The sequence below is a fragment of the Centropristis striata genome, chromosome 10 (genome assembly GCF_030273125.1).
Source record: "Centropristis striata isolate RG_2023a ecotype Rhode Island chromosome 10, C.striata_1.0, whole genome shotgun sequence".
Lineage (NCBI taxonomy): Eukaryota > Metazoa > Chordata > Actinopteri > Perciformes > Serranidae > Centropristis > Centropristis striata.
The window spans coordinates 29,317,222-29,335,986 of record NC_081526.1 but is presented as its reverse complement, the minus strand read 5'-3'; the positions used below and the strand labels follow the sequence as shown (position 1 = coordinate 29,335,986).

Genomic DNA, 18,765 nt, shown 5'->3' with positions numbered 1-18,765 from the left:
TGCCTAAAAATGTAGTGGAGTAGAAGTAAAAAGTTGCATAAAATGGAAATAGTCAAGTAAAGTACAAGTACCTCAAAATTATACTTAAGTACAGTACTTGAGTAAATGTACTTAGTTACATTCCACCACTGCATATGTTGCACTTTTGGTGAAGTTTTAAGTGTTTCCTGCAAAACTGGAAAAAATTAGTTAGGCGATTATTTTAACAGGGTGACGATTTTCACAACTGCATCAACAACAGACCCCTCTTCTGCACTGCGGAACTGTTTATCTGCCGCCATGTCTACACGGACAACATTAACAAACGGCATTCACTGCGCTTCCGTTGCCCATGACACCGGAGCGAAGTTCTGACAGCTGATTTTCAAATCAGTTTATATCCACTCCGAGCCCCCAAACAATAACTTTTGGAGTTATTTACAGTCGGGCGTGCCTCATATAGCCTCCAGCTGGAGTTGCAGACAGCGCCTAGCACGGAGCGCTAGCTCTGAGCTCTGAGACAGCTGCAGGTAAAAAACACCGCTCAGATAGCACACAAGCTAACACTCACTAGCATTGATTCTTCATTAACGACTTGCGTGCGTCTTATATAATTGAAACAAGTGACATTCCTTCGTGCACTCAACCACTCATGAGAGAAAGAGGTTTGAGCTGAGAATGGTTTTAAGCTTGTGCATTGTGTCTAGCTAGCTGTGATTAGCAATGTTAGCTGTTTGTTATTACACTGGTTAACGAGCTAAAAGTACAGTGACGAGGCGATAACATAACTTCTGAAAGTGTTTACATTAGTATTAAGCTTGCTGTCAGTTGCTCAAGAGGTCATGTTTCATAATTGCCTGTGTTTGACTGTCGTACCAAGTTAGACTCATTTTGTTCTTGTGAGTTACAGGGAACAATTTAAAGCTAAAAAAGGCAACACCCTTTTCACTGAACAAGTGGACTTGCTCTTTATGCTACCAATGTAGTATTGTTCGTGATATATAAAATAATATGTAAAAAAGGCGTGTTCCTATATCGTCACACTGTTAAAATAATCGCCTAAGTCATTTTTTGTCATAATTGTTTTCTTTTGCTGAAATCATCTCCTCATGACGCCAGCCACCTATGGTAAAATCACCTACATCCTCAGTTGATCAGATCATGTGATTTTACCCCTTTAAGATCATCACTTCTTTGACAATTTGCCACATTCATAGGCATCAGATAAGAACCCAGCAAAGAAGAGCTAGAGGGAGATTGTTTAGTTATCAGTTTAGTTTATCAGTGTTTTATTGTTGACACTAATATTGGTAACACTTTACTCTAAGGTGTCTACATAAGAGTGACATGGGCGTGTCATAAACAGGACATGGGATGTGTCATGAACATTAATGACACTTTGAAGTAACATTAATGCTCATGATACTTGTCATGTCATGTTTCTGACAGGCTTGTGTGACTCTTATGTAGACACCTTCAAAATAAAGTGTTGCCATATCTTGCTTAAGTCACAAATGCATGTTAAAAAAATTGCCTATGTCATTTATTTCTCTTAAGTTACATAATTTACACACAGTGTTATTACTATGCCAATAGCCATCCTTTGTTACATCCTTTTTGAGTGAAATGATCAATAAATGTCATATGTTCAGTGGTGGAAAAAGTATTCAGATCCCTTACTTAAGTAATTAGGCAATTTTTTGAACATGCCTTTGTGACCATGGCTTGTGTGACTCTTATGTAGACACCTTCAAAATAAAGTGTTACCATATCTTGCTTAAGTCACAAACGCATGTTAAAAAAGTTGCCTATGTCATTTATTTCTCTTAAGTTCCATAATTTACACACAGTGTTATTACTATGCCAATAGCCATCCTTTACATCCTTTTTGATTGAAATGATCAATAAATGTCATATGTTACACTTTGGTGAAGTTTTTAGTGTTTCCTGCAAAACTTGAAAAAATGAGTTAGGCGATTATTTTAACAGGGTGACGATATGGTAAACCCAGTGGAAAAAGATGTGACTGGACAACAAGAAGACATATTTGTTTTCCTCTGTGTGTATGTTTATTTGCTGGCTAGTTGTAGCAACCAGTGTGTGCATGTGTTTTCTTTGCCAACTTAGTTGCATAACCCTGTTCCTAGCCCTGCAGCTATTGGACCAACATCCAGGTAGTCTGTGTCAGTGAGCAACACCAGGGTGCAGTGAGTGACAGCTAGGGCAGGTGGGCATTTAGTCAGACTCAGTGGCACACATTTGGGCTCACTGATACCTGACACCTTAACCTCCGGCTTCTACTGCTCCCCAAATGAGTTCACCCGGTGCCCAGAGTAGACACACAGAGTGCAGAGACACAACTGAATAGCTTTAATTAGAGAGGGTAAAACATCTTTAACAGAAGAGTTAAGTAAAGTAATATTTTTCAAAGTGGTACATTAAGTGTGTGATGCAAGCAGTGGGGTCAAGGTGGTTGTGGCTGTACGGATACTGCTGCACCAGGAATGACTGCTTTAAGTATGACTTCCTGAAAGTTATGTATTGGTGTTTTTAGAAGTTAACATACTGTATTGTGTTTGTTTTTAAATGTATAGTCAGTTTTCTTACCATGATCTGTTTTGAATAATGGAATGTCAGTAAAACTAACCATTACTTTCTAATTTTAAACTTTAAAATGGTTAATTTTGGTAATTTGACAGTAAATGTATAACATATTTCAATATTGTCTTTGCAAGACTTTCGCTGCCTTTCTTTCTGGATTGAAGTACATCAATCTATTAAAGATATTGTTTATTTTTCAAATGCATTACAAAACTATAAAAAGGCACTCAGTAGAGTCCAGATCCCTGCCAGGTATACGTTATGTCCTGATCCTGATCGATTTGAACTCCACTCAGAAACAAGCAGTTTAAAAGTTGTTTTCTTTTCGTCTTGCTGACAGACCTGACAAAACACAACTTCTCACAGTCACAGCAAAATCAGTTTATTTTGGAATCATACCACTGCAGTAGTCCTGATAGTTATCCAGACACATTTCCAAGGTAATGAATTTCATCGAGCTGTGTGCACGGCGACTGTCAGAACATACAGTCATAAATGAAAAGAAGGCTGATTTGTCCAGTAGTATAAGAGATTAGCTGCAGACAGATAGACACACAAAACCAAATGCATCATCTCCTCCTATAATAAATGCTCCATCAATACTCCCAGGAAATAAGTCAACCACAGCAAAGGCAGAAACTCACTCAGGCGGTTTGCTTCTTCATGGCATTGATACTTACAGGATGACGTGTTGAAGAGTGAATGCTTTTATCTCAGAATATTTACAGTGACGTGATGCTTCCTGCTGCAGTGTTATCGGAAAGTTGGCAGAAGCATGATGCTCAAGTACTCTTTTGGCTTCCCATCTTATAGTGAGCCTGTTCAATATCATTTAGCAGTGAAAAAATGTCATTAATGCTATTAGAGGATTTTTGATTTGTGTCTCGCACAATTATTCTAGACAATTAAAATAGATTATCAATGACAAGATTTGCTTTTTAAAATTTTTGCTATGAACATCTAAGTTCCCTGTCACATACAATGGTTGTATTATTGTATAACCATGTCTGAAAACCACAGCAGTTAACGTATGGACATGACTACTAAGAGCAGATGGTGAAAATTCAACTCCCTAAGCTGCTAATAACTGCAGCTTTTTTTTTTTTTTTTACACAAAAGCCTATTCTCTACAAATAGTCAAATATATGCAAAGGCTGTGTTATTCATGACCTCAGGTTCCTACAGGAAGCCTCATGTAATTTATGAGACTACTATATAAGACTGTAACTCAACACTTACACTATATAGCAACTTTCCACTAGAGGGAGTCTAATTGCAATTGGCTTCTTTAATCGATGTCAAGCACTCCATTATTTCACGGTAATTAAATGGTGTCATAGTTGGCAGTTTATTGCTTTAGAATGAACAGGAAAGAGTAGCCTTAAACCTCATTATTTCCCCACCCATGAAACACTTGCCATCTGTGTCCATTGTATCTCCTTAAAACTCATACTGTAAATAGCCTCAATAGTATGTGTGGATTGAAATTGAAAATATGTCTTTTGCAAAACTCAAGCCTCAAGATCTATCATTTCTAAATGGAACTGAGCTTTGGCCTTGGATAAAATTCTGACATGGTCTTTTGATCCATCCCGTTTTTCATTTGATATAACAGATTAATCTGTGCAGTGTTGCTGGTAGCCAGAGCCTTTTCCAGCACATTGCGCTAGAAGCAGAGTTCAGCCAGAACAGATCAGTCTATAACAGGATGGAGATATCAGGAGAGGCAACCATTCACATTCACAACTGCAAGCAATTTAGAGATGTCAGTTCACCTTGAACAGTCATTTTTGGACTGTGAGAGGAAACCAGAGTGAAATTTTAAATGATTGTTATAAGCATTTTGAACATTTTCTTTCCCTATTCTGCACTGACTAACATATTAATGTTGTTATTGTCAGGCTTTTGAGCAGCAGTGCAGTGCAGTGCAGTGCAGCGTGGGGCAGACCGAGGCAGATCACAGCAGCGTAGCCATGCTTACGTTGGCCAGTAAGCTGAAGAGGGACGATGGAGGAAAGACGGGCCGTGCCTCAGGAGCCTCTGACTCCACCCACAGGGTTTCCATCAGAGACCGCCTACTTACCAAAGGTACTTGGCTCATTGTCTACTTTGTCCATCATGTATTTCATAAGGTCCCATCACTTTTTTTTGTACAGAAGCTAAACAAACAAGCTGCATATTTGAGGAATGACATTGCAAGAAAGGAAAGCTAAGCCTTAGCTGTGTTTTCTGTTTCAGTACAGAAATATAAAAGTGATGCATGTAAAGTTCATGCTCCTCTATGTAGTTGGTTTTTATTTATATCTCACATTGCCTTGAGATGCAGCTTCCCAACCCATGCCTCCTCCCTCTCCCTTTAAATTGTTGTACTCAACTAAGTTTTTGTCACTCTGTTTACATTTGTCTCCTTCTGACTTGTACCGCCACCATTTACCATCAGATTCTCTTGCCTTTGGGCTCTCGCCTGTCTTTGCTTTAGCTTTATTTTTTACTCATTTACTACTACTATCACTACTAGTACTATTAAAGCTATATCCATCCATCCATCCATCCATCCATCCATCCATCCATCCATCCATTTTCCTCCGCTTATCTGGGGCCGGGTCGTGGGGGCAGCAGGCTAAGCAGGGCATTCCAGACGTCCCTCTCCCCAGCCACAACGTCCAGCTCCTCCTGGGGGACCCCGAGGTGTTCTCAGGCCAGGAGAGAGATATAATCCCTCCACCGTGTTCTGGGTCTTCCCCGGGGACTCCTACCAGTTGGACATGCCCGGAACATCTCTAACGGGAGGTGCCCGGGAGGATCCTTACCAGATGCCCAAACCACCTCAGCTGGCTCCTTTTGACCCAAAGGAGCAGCGGCTCTACTCCGAGCTCCTCACCCTATCTCTAAGGCTGAGCCCAGCCACCCGGAGGAAGCTCATTTCAGCCGCTTGTATCTGCGATCTTGTTCTTTCGGTCACTACCCAAAGTTCATGACCATAGGTGAGGGTTGGAACGTAGATGGACCGGTAAATCGAGAGCTTTCCCTTCCGGCTCAGCTCCTTCTTCACCACGACGGTCCGGTACAACGCCCGCATCACTGCCGACGCCGCACCAAACGGCCTGTCCATCTCAAAGCTATAGTTTGATGTTAATGTTTTATAATGTCTTGGTTGGACAAGTAACTTGAATGAACAAGCTTTTGCCTCGCGGAAGGTCTTTTTCCCCTTGAGATACTCAAGCAGTATGGTTCGATGCTCACAGAAGTTCGATGCTCACAGAGGTGATAATTACAAGGTCAAGTCCAGTTCTGCTAAATGAGCTGTCGTGGGAACAGCACTTCAAAAAACTCAATGTGAATGAGAATGAAAGGCTTGTTGTAACACACTTATGTTTGAGGAAAATGTAGTCCATCTTGCTCGTAGCAATAAGAAGCCTCTCTGATGAGACCTTTTTATTGCCTGTCCTTCCTGTTCTTTCCAGTAAAACATAATTGTTTAATTATCCCGATCTATTTCACAAATGAAATGGTACTAATCATAACGCTAGCTAAATGTGAAAAAGTAATGCAGTGCTTGTATAATAAACAAACCATTTACTACTGGGAAGTACCTAATAATTACACTCAGAATAGAAATATAATGGCAGTTAGAGACTATGCATTTCCCGCCTTGCCTTTTTTGGAAGTGTTGAGGTGTTAAACCAGATGATGCAAATAAGCAGTGAAAAGAGTGTCAGCAATGTGAAAACAAAACACTGAACCTGCAAGCTTTTAAAAATCCAACCAGACTTGCCCCAGAGGCAACAACAGCTTCTCTTTACATGTCTTTCTGTTTGTTCTCTTCTTTCTTTCCTTCTTTGTTTTACATACTGATCGAGTTGTTTTACCTCTGCTACACTGTGTTGTGTGCATTCACAACTTGCATATTAAAATTACATTATCATTTTATGCGGAGCAACTTTTCCAACTGATTTATTTCAAAACTGGGTGTGACAGTGTCAGCTCTCGGTGTGGAAGTTCACACATTATTGTGCGTGTGTGTGTATGTGTTGCTCTCTCCTTATTCATGATTTGTTCTTCTCTCAACAGAAGTTGCAGAACTTGAAGCCAATCTCCCTAGTAAGTACACTTTACATTCCACTTCCATTCACATTGATCTCATTCAGTTATTTTAGCCTGATTCCTCTGAGTTATTTTGACTTTGCCTTTACCTCTGGGTAGTGAAGCTAACGCTGCAGTGGAATTAAACATGCAGTCTATCTAATCGTCAGCAGGGGGAGACTCCACTGGTTGCACAAAGAAGTGAATTTATATGTAAGTCAATAGGGAAATGAGCCTACTTCTCACTTGATTTATTACCACTGTAAACATTTTCCTGATGAGTTTATGGTCTCAATTGCTAGTTTCAAGTCTTCAATTCTCTTCCCTTCATTCTGTAAATGTTCATTCAAGTCTTCATTCTGTAAATGATGGTCTCATAAAAAAAGACAAGAATCTGGGTGTGCTTTACGGCAGTGTTCCAAAATGATTAGCAGGTTGCTACCACGGTACGCTGTATGTTTTGTCTCTAAGGAGTCAGCTGTCATTTTTTAAATCAGAGTCCACAAACCAATGGGTGACATCACAGTGACTTTGTCCACTATTTTATACTGTCTGTGGTTTGTTGGATGTTTTATCTGTCTCAGACTTTCTGAATTATTTGGGCTATTCAAACGATTTTATAAATGTTTGCGATAAGGTCGGTAAAAGAGCCTTGCCCATAGATGCCCTCCATATTCTTATGAGTTACTTTAATACTTTTAGGTAAAGACTGTTTGTAATAATATTTTATATTGTAATTTAGTGCCATAATAAAACAATTCAGCCGAAATCTGATTAGTTTTTCACAGTAAATTAGTTAGGCTAGTCGCTCTAAATTATTGACAAATTAAATTATAATCAAAATATCCACATGTAAAGTATTTAATCTAGGCCAAACACACAGCAATTTAGATTTTTATCTGAAGCCAAATTTCCCAGCGCTTCCACATAAATGCTTGCTGTATTAGGCTGGAAATGAGCCACACTCAGTATAAACACATGCACTTTGAGCCTTGGACGGGTTTCATGCTTGTTTCATACTTCTGGCCTCAGGATTTATTTATTCAAATAGACTGCACCCCTGACTGCTATTTAGTTCTGGCTTTTATTTAAAAATGTAGAATACAGTAAATCAGATCTTCATTAGTCAGTTATCTGGTTATTGTTATGCATGAGTGCTGAATGAATTATGATTGCTTTGGCTAAACTCTGCATGCCTGTAGTTGTTTGTGGTCTGATGAGCTCCCTCGCGCAGCTGAGAACCATGAAAGCCAGACAAGTAAGCAGATAAAGTAGCACACAGTGAAATTAAAAAAGCTCAGAAAAATCGACACCATATGAGTAATAAAGAATATATTTTGTTATTATGGGGATATTTTTTCATGCATGCTAGAGGTGGGGAAAGAAATCAATACAGCATAGTATCACAATGTTTTGTGTGGCAAGATTATATTGATTCATGGCCGACAAGTATCGATATTTAGCATCGGTGAGCCCTCAGTATTTTCGTGTTTTTTGTTTTTTCTGGTGGCTGTTGTGGACTCACTTTTGGGAATAAACTGGCATCAGGATATCGTGTCGGGAAGTTGTTGAAATAACGCTGCAAAGTTTATGTTTAACTCAAAAAAATTCAGAGCAGTGAAGCTTAAAGTTGAGGAAAGTTTGATAAAATGCTGCAGTTGTTGCTGTCCATACATGTTTGATATCAGTTCAGTTCAGTTTGACTGAATACTTTGTTGGTCAGTCTGTGGGTTTGACTCTCATTTTGGAGAAATAAAAAGAGTAAAGTGGGATGAATAGACTGAGGATTTTCTCTTATTTGACAAAATAATTCTTGATTGAATTTAATTTTGTGGACACAAAATGACGTTAAACAGTTAAATTGCAATATATTGTATCGCAATACTCACCATATTGCAAAATGCTTAAAATCGCAATAATATTGCTTCTAGATAAAATTGTATGGTGGGGCCTCTGGAGATTCCCACCTATAAGAAGTAGAGTAACTCTGATTCTCAGAAATCCAGGAAACCAGATTAATAATTCTAGTAGTTCATGGGTTGTTGGCCTACACTTTGGGGAACTGGGGTGTACAAGTGGGCGATGGAGTAAGTGAATCAGGACACTGAACCATTAAAGAAACTATCCAGCTCTCATGACTGTTATCCTCATCTGATCTGTGCTTTATTACCAACAAAGATGAAATGTGGTGTTGTGGAAAGTATTGATTTTCATGATGCTTCAACACAATGCTTTATGTGAACCTGGCTTTGTGCTACTGATTCATTTTCACTCTTATAGGCAGACAGCAACTCAGGAAAAAGGAGGAGGGGATCGGTTCATATATATTCTGAAATCCCATCCGCAGGAGCACTCATTAAAAAAAAAACACACAGTTGAAATGCTGTCAAGAGCCAACAAGCTGCCATAAAGCCCTAATCCTAAAGCCACGTTGGCCAATCACACAAGGAAAAAGAATGAGGCGTTGGTCAATCAGAAGCCTGAAAAAAAGCTATTACCAAAAGGTTATCCGGCCACAACGGTTTATTGATTGCTCCACAGCACATTGTGATGCCTCTTTTCCTCAATATAGTGGAAGAGCAAGTGTACATTCCTGTGTAATCAAGTCCTGCTGGCTGGTTAAAACCAGCAATGTTTGATCCATGTTGCCTCTTTTGTGACGCCTGACAAAGGAGATAACAGCACACACACTGATGTCTACACACTGACAATGCAGTACAAAGGGGTTTTATAAATTTTTCAGTAACCTCAAATGCAGTTTACATGTGGATGACAGGCTTAATTTCATAAAAAGGCTACTTTATGTTATTTTATATCTAATTATTTTTAGAGGCATTTGACTCTCAAGCAAAATATTCAGCATAAATGATTTATGAGCTTGGTGGAGAAAGTCTCAAAAAGACAAATTAACTGACTAAGATATGATAAAATGATCATCAGTTCTTTGTAAGGATCTATATTTAAAATGCATCCCATTGGAGATGATCCGCTCTGCATGATTAAGAAGTGGTTGAACTGTTGCATTCCCTTTACATTAATCACAGTCATTACCATTAACATGTCTCACAATATGTCAGTTACCACGTGAATCAAGACTCCGATTTCACACCAAACAAAAAGGACAGGCTAATCAAGGAAAAGAGCTGATTTTATGTTCCGTTTAATGAATGAATGTGGTTAAAAAACACTCCTGCACTATGTGATGCCAGCTGCCTTTAGCGCAGTACATGTCCTTGAACACCAGGGGGGAATGTGGTGCCACAGGGAGTCCCAAAGCATAAATCCTGCAGTCTGTATAGATGGAATGAACAAACTGTGGCTCTGAAGGGTTTATTAAAAATGCAATATTGTTTTTTTTTTATATATTATTGAAGAATTATTGATCTTAATGCTGAAAACTAATGATAGAAGCTGCTTTCTGGCTTTAACCTTTGACTCTGACAACTAATAACTTTCCCCTCTTTTCTCTTTCCCAGGTACATGCAAAGCCAGTTTCCCAGATGAGGACAAGCTGCATCATTTTCAGCTGGCAGTGTCTCCTGGTAAGAGAAAAAATAATCCGTCTGCCCCCTTTTCTCAAATAAGTGCTTTATTCAATTCATAAGTGGGGAAACTCAGCAGGGACCCTGAACCCAGGACATTGAAATTAAACTAGACTGCTACATGCATATTGTACAGAGATAATAAAGGGATGGTTAGGATTTTTTAAAGTGGGGTTGTATGAGGTACTTACACACAGTTGCCTCCAGTAGATGGTCGGCCAGCACGCCCCAAGTTTGGAGATGCAGGAAGGAGTAAAGCAATTAACTGTTGTGGAGGGGGGCATTGGAAAAACATCATATGTCAGTTTAGGTTATCTGCTATATTTAGAATCTTTTCCGCTCTTTTCCGCTCTCGCAAAGCCACCAGTCTCCATTGATAAAATAGCATAGGAGCTGCTGGTCTTCTAATGCCTCAATCAGTTAGTTTGTTGCTGTGCACATGGCTTGCACACCGCCATCTGATATAGGTAATACACTAGATGTGTGAATCAGCGTATGGGCCCCACGATGCGATTTTATCCTGATACTTGAGTCGTGGTATGATATTATTGCAATTTTAAGCATTTTGCAATATGGTGAGTATAGTATATATTGCGCTTTAACTGTTTAATTGCATTTTGTGTCCACAAAATTAAATTTGATCAAGAATTGTTTTGTCAAATAAGAGAAAATTATCAGTCTGTTCATCTCACTTCAGTCTTTTTATTTCTCCACAATGAGAGTCAAACCCACAGACTGACCAACAAAGTATTCAGTCAAACTGAACTGAACTGATATCAAACATGTATGGACAACTGCAGCATTTTATCAAACTTTCCTCAACTTTAAGCTTCACTGCTCTGAATTTTTTTTTAACGAAACATAAAGAAAGCCTAACTTTGCAGCGTTATTTTAACCACTTCCCGATATGAAATTTTGACATCCTTTCTTAAATCTTCTAGTTTCCTATGATACCATTATCTCCAGTATATTCCTAAAATATCGTTACTTGGCGGCCATGAATCAATTTTATATTGCCATGCAAAATATCGCGATACCATGCTGTATCGATATTCTCCCCCACCTCTATAATACACGACTTTGGGTAGGTAGCTCATGTAACCCAGCTTCAATACATTTACATTAGTTTTAGCAAAGACATAAGAGAATGTGTGTTTTAAGCCAGCTATAGCCTTTAAGTTAATCATTAAAATTATATAATAATTTACAAATATGACAAAAGGGCTGCATTTTTAAGGTAGATGATTAGAATGATCAGTTAAAAAGACCCCAATCGGGGCGTCCCGGTGGCTCACACTGGTTGAGCGCTTACCATGAAGGCCGTGTGCTTGCTGCAGCGGACCCGGGTTCGAATCCGGCCTGAGGTCCCTTTGCTGCATGTCTTCCCCTCTGTCTCCCACTTTCTATCTGTCTCTATCTAATAAAGCAGTAAAAATGCCAAAAAAATAATCTTTAAAAAAAAAAAAAAAAAAGACCCCAATCAACTTGCATGTTGTCAGACGAGTTACTGCACATTTTGTGATACACAGAGCAATGCAGGAACAACAGCATGGCAGGCTGTAAACGTTAAAAGTCTTGTCTCAAAAATACCTAACCACAAGACTAACTGTGATGGGAGTACAGAAGGGTAATGTAAACGGAGGGCAGTGTGAGGCAGGGCAGTGCGACTGGTGTCTGCTGGCTGCCCCGGTGCTCTCAGCTCTGGGGCTGACTGTCAGGGAGGCCGGTGAAACTACTTTTGAACCAGATGCTCGACTGACCTCCTCTGCTACCGTCCAGTGTGATTAAATCTTCAGCCGACAGCTCTGTCAGCAGCCATGCAGGAGATACACTCTGGTGTGCTGGGGTTTTCTCAGCTGTGACCACTATAAAACTTTTTTTCTGACTCTGTGGAAAACATCACAGAGGTTAAGCAAAGGCATTAAAACATGGTTCTTAAAGGTAAAACATGGGTTTAATGTAGACTTATTCTGAGGAGTTTTGTGTGGGGCTGCTACTCTGCAGGTGATCTGAACTGACACTAGCTAGTCAGGGGAGGGAATAAAGCGTCTTTTGAAGAACGGACATCAGTAATAATGTTGAAACAATTCATATAAAGCATAGAGCATGAACCAAATAACCACAAGCACATGAAAATTTGACTCTAAAATGTCAGAACTAGAGTACAAATTGTCACTTTAATGTGAAACAATTCTCTCAAAAATAATTTTCTTAGCCTTAGCCTCCAGGTAGGACATGCAGCTTTCTAATTCTATAATTCCAGACAATATGCAGGGTTTGAGTGTGTGGGAGTATATGTTGTGTATGATGGATAATGATCAAGTAGGAGCCTGCAAGTGTAAGTCTATGTGTCTTAAAGTATTCCCTTGGAATGGCTCTCCAGTCCTCTCCGTATTTCAGCATCACTGTGGCGCTGTCATTATACCCCAAGTCTAATCTGCTTACTCAGCAGTGTTCCGAAGCAAATTGGGCTACCTGTCGAATATAATATAAATGGAGCACACTGGTGTGGGATTACCCAAGTCTCTGGAGACTCTCTTACCTCTCACATCCTGCTCTCTGTTTGTCATACGCACACTTTCTCTCTTCCCTCAAACCCAATGTCACCTTTGCATTTCAAGGAGAACACAGAGAGACACATGGCCTTGTGTATGTGTACGTGCATGAGTAACTGAAAGAGAGAGACAAAGAAAGAGACTGGTGATTGAGGATAGTGAAACATTGATTATTTTTAGAGTTTTCAAATTCAGACACATACTGGGAAAAGTGTGCAGCTTTTTTGGCTAATCTCAAATTGTTTAAAGGTATAATATGTAACTTTTTTGTTAAATATTTAATGTGTTGTTGAGTTGTGTACTTACATTATCCCAAAGGTTTCTAACCAAAAAAATCTGTCGGGTTAATTTGGTCGGTTGTCAGTGATGTCATATCCCCGTTCCTCATGCGGCAGCATTGGGGTTTTCTGCCAGAAGCTGCCATACAACTAAATTGACTTTTTGTCCTGTATAAAGCCACATTTTTAGTCCTTTTTAGATCTCAGCCATTTTTAACTAACTGGAAGGATTTTTTGTCATTGGAAGCAAAGCAGCTTGGCTTTCAGATGTTCCGGGATGTCCTGTAATCACTTAACAGCATCAAAGAAACACCGATTTTAACGTACAACCATTCGTTCAGTGTTTTTATTGGTTTTTAATCACCGGGCCTGTTAGTTTTGAAGAGGAAAAGACCTCAGCTCCCATGAGTCCATGGTTCACAACATCACGAAATTCAGCCTTTTATCATTGTTTTGACTCAGAGACCTTGTAGCAGCAATTTAGTTTCAAGTTTAACCAGGATATCTGTCTGTAAAATGTGACAATTTCATAGAATTTAATTTTTTCCTAATTTAATTGAGTTCCATTGTTTTAAGGTTTGATTAAATTGCTGTGGCAGGCCAATATCAATTGGCATGTGTGACAGAAACAACCTTTAAGAATATTGCAGCAGTTTAAGAAGCTTGAGCCACAGTCTTGGTTGTGTTGTTTATTCCACATTCTACATTATATTTTACATATATGTTTTGCATTTGTAGTTGCTTATTTGACTTATTATTCCAACAAGATCTCCAACTAAAACAACAGAATAGACAATACCACCCATAACGACACATATGAGCATTTGTCAAAATCACCCATATGGTCGGTTCACGGTACAGAGCGGAGCGTTCTAGAAATAGCACACACATCATTATACGTACATGCATGGTTAGGAGTTGTAAAAAAGGCTGCAGTTTTTGTGAATTTGGGCTACAAAACCACTGACCAAGGTTTAGGGTAAAAAACTTCCCGGTAAGGCATTATAAAAGACTGTTTAAAAAGTAAGTAAATGTATGTAAAAACCGGAAGTGAGGTAGTTGCGAGGGTGACGTGAGCCACCATATTAACATTTTTGAGGGGAGACCAGTCTCTCGACACAAGAGAGATGATAAAAGTCACTGCATCCTTGCCAAGTTAGATGTTATGGTATTATCTTGTTGTTTTAGCAAGTGATGAATTCATTCAAAGTTTTCTTGCTGTTCCAGGCCGTGAGTGTGTAAATGCAAGTTAAGTGTTGTTGTGGTGATTCATCCATCTCCCTGCCACCCGAGCAGGCACTGTAACTCCAGCTTAGTTTTCACAAAGGTCTTTGTAAGCAAAAATCTGCAGAGAAAAGCAAAGATCAGCAATTAGAGACGGGGTTTGGTGTCATGTTCTTTAAGAGGACTTGATAGGGAGATTGAGTTCTCAGAGAACGACTTGCTCAATTATTCAGAACCTCTGTCTCTGCTGACGTGCCGCCACCCTCCCTCCACACACACACACACACACACACACACACACACACACAAACACACACACACACCCTTTCCACTTCCTTTCACTTACTCTTTTCTCTTGTAGTGTGTCTGTTTCTCTCATTGTTTAATCTCCCTCTCTCTCACTTCTCTCTTCTCTCCCTCTTGCCTGCTCTCTCTGTGTCCTCCCCACTAAAAGCTCGACACATCTGGTGTTTTAACACAGTTTATCACTTTTTATACTCCAGCTAGGGCACCATGCTACACTGGAGTCAAACCGAATACAGTACATTATCAAAATACAGTGTCATATCCACAGGTCGAATGGGCATCGAAGCCTGCAAAATGCCTATTTGTGAACCTTGAGAGGGAAATTCTGTCCACATATTGTTTCGTGTACCTGTACCTCTCTTCCACTCTCGACCAGCTTGTAGTAAAAATAAAGAGAGGATTCATTTCTAAAAAACACTAATCAGATAACTGCATTTCTTGAAATATTTTCAGGAGAAAAATAAAAGTATTGGAAGTACATACAGGAGAAAATGCCACATCAAGTTGTGGTTGATGCAAATTAGTAGGTGTCTCAGTTTTCTTTTGTCCACATACTGTGCTGTCAGCTTTCCTTTCAGAATTGTAGTTTATTAGTGAGACAGAATCTGTAATTTGCACTGCAGGGAAGTGGTCAGGAAAATATAAAATACAAAGGGAACTGCAGGTTGTACAATATCTCTTATATTCAAAGCAGCGTAAGGTAAAATCATCTCGACTTGTTATGTAGAGAATTTATAGCTCGAGGCTTATGTAAGTGCTTCTTTCCTGTCTTTTTCTGTTATTTTCCTCTGTTTTTGTTATCTCCTACATTTCTCACGGGAATGGCTCTGTTTACTCGAGATGAACATTATTCATGCTGCAAGTAGTGCTGTAATTTGAGCATTTCATTGACTGTCGTTAGTCCGGACTCCAGACAAACCTAAGGCCCATCAGGTCTTGGGTCCAGCCACTAAACCCACAGCTTCACATGATGTGTCCAAAACGGGACAAAATCCACATCCCTAATTCATGTCCAGTGGTTTCACTTATTCCTGTGCTCCTTAGGGCCTGTTTACATGACAACACTCTCTGGTGAAAATGACAAAATATTTTATCAGATGTGCCTTTTGTCTAGACAGCGACGGCTTTTTTGGGGCTTAAATTGCCCCAAAAATGAAACCACCCAGAGTGGAATCTTAAAAACGCACAAAATCTTGAAACCACCCAGAGTGGAAATCTTAAAAACACACAAAATCTTAAAAATGTTGAGTTTCCGTCTGAAGGGTTAAAATGCAAAAATGTGCTCTGGTCAGCTAACGCTTGCTCACGTCGCGTATGCATTTATGTAACATCTGTCTACAGTCTAGGCCAACGACAACAAACATGTCGGACTATTTCCATCAGTCAGACATTCAAGTTGCCCTAGCAGCTCTGATAACTATCCAGGAGTCACTTCAGCAGTTAAGCAGAATTATCACAGATAATATAACAGAACAGAGAAGGCACATTAATTACCTAGGGCAGCACTTTTGATGCATGTGATGCATGTTTTGTTTTTTTTCGACTGTAGGCTATTTTGCGCTACTAGGAAGAGAAGTAGGAGAGAAGAGAAGTCTCTACGCATGCGGAGCTCTTGGTGGTGTTGTGTGGCAGTGCTTCACATTACCACCTAGCCACCTGACGTGCATACTACATTGAATTTCACGTACTTTTGCATCACCGTATGCATGCAGATTTCCCCCCAAAGACGCTCGTCTAAATGCGGAATAAAAAGTGAGAACACAACGCCACTTTTGCGTTTCTGTCCAGATCGTCTCCATCTAAACAGGGCCTTAAACATCTTGTACACACACATTTACAGAGCAACAATAATATGAAACCGCAATTTTGCATTCTATGTATAAAACAATCTATAATTTCTATCCATAGAGACAAAGATGTGTTCTAGTCACACGTCTATCTGCTTTTGGTTCTCAAGATCGGCACGTCTCATCACACACACTCCTTCTTTTGCTGTATTGAAGTCATGTGGTGCAATATTTATACAGGTGAAGAAAGCTTAATTTATTGTTTGTCATATTTTCAGTACTAAATTGTTTCAGTTATTATTATTTTTTGTCTTCTGAGAGACAATGTAACTCAAATCAGCTCATTCAAAGACCAAAGAAAACAAAAACTGATTGTTTGCTCAGACCTAATTGAAGCAAGGCGGGTGGCTAGGAGAATATTTTTTGTTTTATACCATTTTATTTTTTTTAATCATGGTTGAATTATTAATCTGTATATTACATCTAAATAATTGATTTTATCAACATGAATACAACATTTATTTTGCAACATAAAAAAACAAATACTAGTGATGTTTTTCAAGCTCTGATCAGTTGGAATGCGTCTTTATTTACTCCATTAGTTTCCTTTTCCCATGCAGCAGCCCCGGCTGTGACCCTGTTGCTGCAGACCCCTGTGTCTCTGAGGAATGGGGACAGCAGCAACACTCTGGGGTGAACACAATCTCACACGTCTTTGTTGGGATTATTAAAAAATACAAGAATGAAAGAAAAATTGGCACACATTGTGTTTCAGATGTGTCCTTTTTCTGCTTGATTTGCATATGAATAATTGATGTATTGTGGTGCACATTGCTGCTGGAACCTGACAACTTTGAGTGTGTCAGCAAAACTCTGGCCCGAGTGGCCATATTTTAGGGACAGTGTGTTGGGGAATAAAATGTTTTTTCAACACATAATGACCGCTTATTGACACAAGCATGTATTGCAGAGCTACACCGAATTAGTGATGGGGAATAATTAATCTGTTAATTTGGTCGATCAGGTGGAATTTTTAATCAATCTGTGTATTTTTTTATTTATTCTTTTATCTCTGACTGCTTATCAGTATCACTGAACTGAAACACGGTGAGCGTTCAGTTCTGCGGCCGTGTCAGTAAGCCAATGAGCTGAGAATTAAGTTAAATAAAGCTACAGTTTGAAACTGAAAAATGCAACAACAATTTTAAAACTGAAGAAATACAAGAGTATTAATTTGAGCAAAACTAGCTTACTGTATCAAACCTTGCTAGCATGAATTACTAGGTTCAACTAGGTTTCAAAATAAAAGCGCCGGTTATCAAAATAGGCTTTCTTGAAATGAAGTCATCAGTCTGAGTGAAGTGGTTCATGAGATTAAATTAGTATTATTTTTTTTAAAATCACATATACTTTTTTAAGAATATAGCCTAATATAGTCGTCAAGGTAAATGTCATGTATAGTGCTGTTAGATTGCTACTACAGCGCACCGTTAACACAGTGGAAATATGATAATACAATTTTTAGAAATGATTATGTATCTTTTTTCAATAAATAAATTATTGAAAATGTTTGGATGATACCAGTCGGAAACAATGCATTCAGCACTGGAGTGTCATTCTTCAAATAATATCAAACTAATAATTTTAGTGTAGCCTAATCCTTATCTGCAACTATGCAGGAATACAAGGTTTAGACAGACTGAATAATGTTGAGTTTGAATGTCAATGTTTTGTTATTTGGTACAGGTTTATATGTTGTTGGAGGTTTTCCTCTTTGAATACTTTGTACAAAGAACTTTTGCAGCAATCATATTTTGCAGTCTTTCTGAATATATCTAACACCTAAAATGAGTTTTTGTCTTTTTATACAATTGCCCAGAAGTGTTCCAAGGTTAATCTTCTGTTCACAGCTATTGCACAGTTTCTCGGTGTGTGTCATGTCACCCTGTGCTTGAATATAACTATATCTGTAATAGTCTGGCTTTGTGAACTCCCAAACTGGAGATGTTTTGCTCTTTTACTTGTCTCAGATCCTTCTCTAAAATGTGGAGACACTTCCTAGTATTTGGTCTCTTTGTTGATGAGCTGAGACAATAGCATTTTAATTTTGGCTTGGCCCAAAGAGTGCACTAGGACAGGTTAATTACCAAACACATTGAGGTTTCAGTTGTTGTGCCAATGTTGGAGGTCGCTGGTGCTTTGTTGCTGTTGATGCTGTGTTTTTGTTGTTTGTTGGACAGCCAAGAAGAGGCTACAGAGAGGTTCCACTCTGCACAGTAGTGTTGCATGTATTGCTCGGTGCTCATGTCGCAGTACAGCTATATGGATGTTTCATAATGTAGGTTGACTGGTCCTCAACCTCTGACTGTTAGATAGGTCTCAGTCATTCACTCTGTGCAGGTTGTTAAAA

At 39.1% G+C, this 18,765-nt stretch overlaps 1 protein-coding gene across 3 annotated transcripts in view; it reads left to right on the top strand.

Moving 5' to 3' along the window:
* Positions 1-260: 260 nt before the first annotated feature.
* Positions 261-18,765, top strand: part of ube2f (ubiquitin-conjugating enzyme E2F (putative)) — a 53,140-nt gene continuing 34,635 nt past the window's right edge. For 2 of the 3 annotated variants that reach the window (XM_059342971.1, XM_059342969.1), the window contains exons 1-4: positions 261-509; positions 4,482-4,668; positions 6,652-6,681; positions 10,140-10,205. In XM_059342971.1, coding sequence (XP_059198954.1) covers positions 4,554-4,668; positions 6,652-6,681; positions 10,140-10,205 — 211 coding nt within the window. In that variant the 5' untranslated portion in view covers positions 261-509; positions 4,482-4,553. The remainder of the gene's footprint in view (positions 510-4,481; positions 4,669-6,651; positions 6,682-10,139; positions 10,206-18,765) is intronic. The other variant, XM_059342970.1, reaches the window with a different exon arrangement.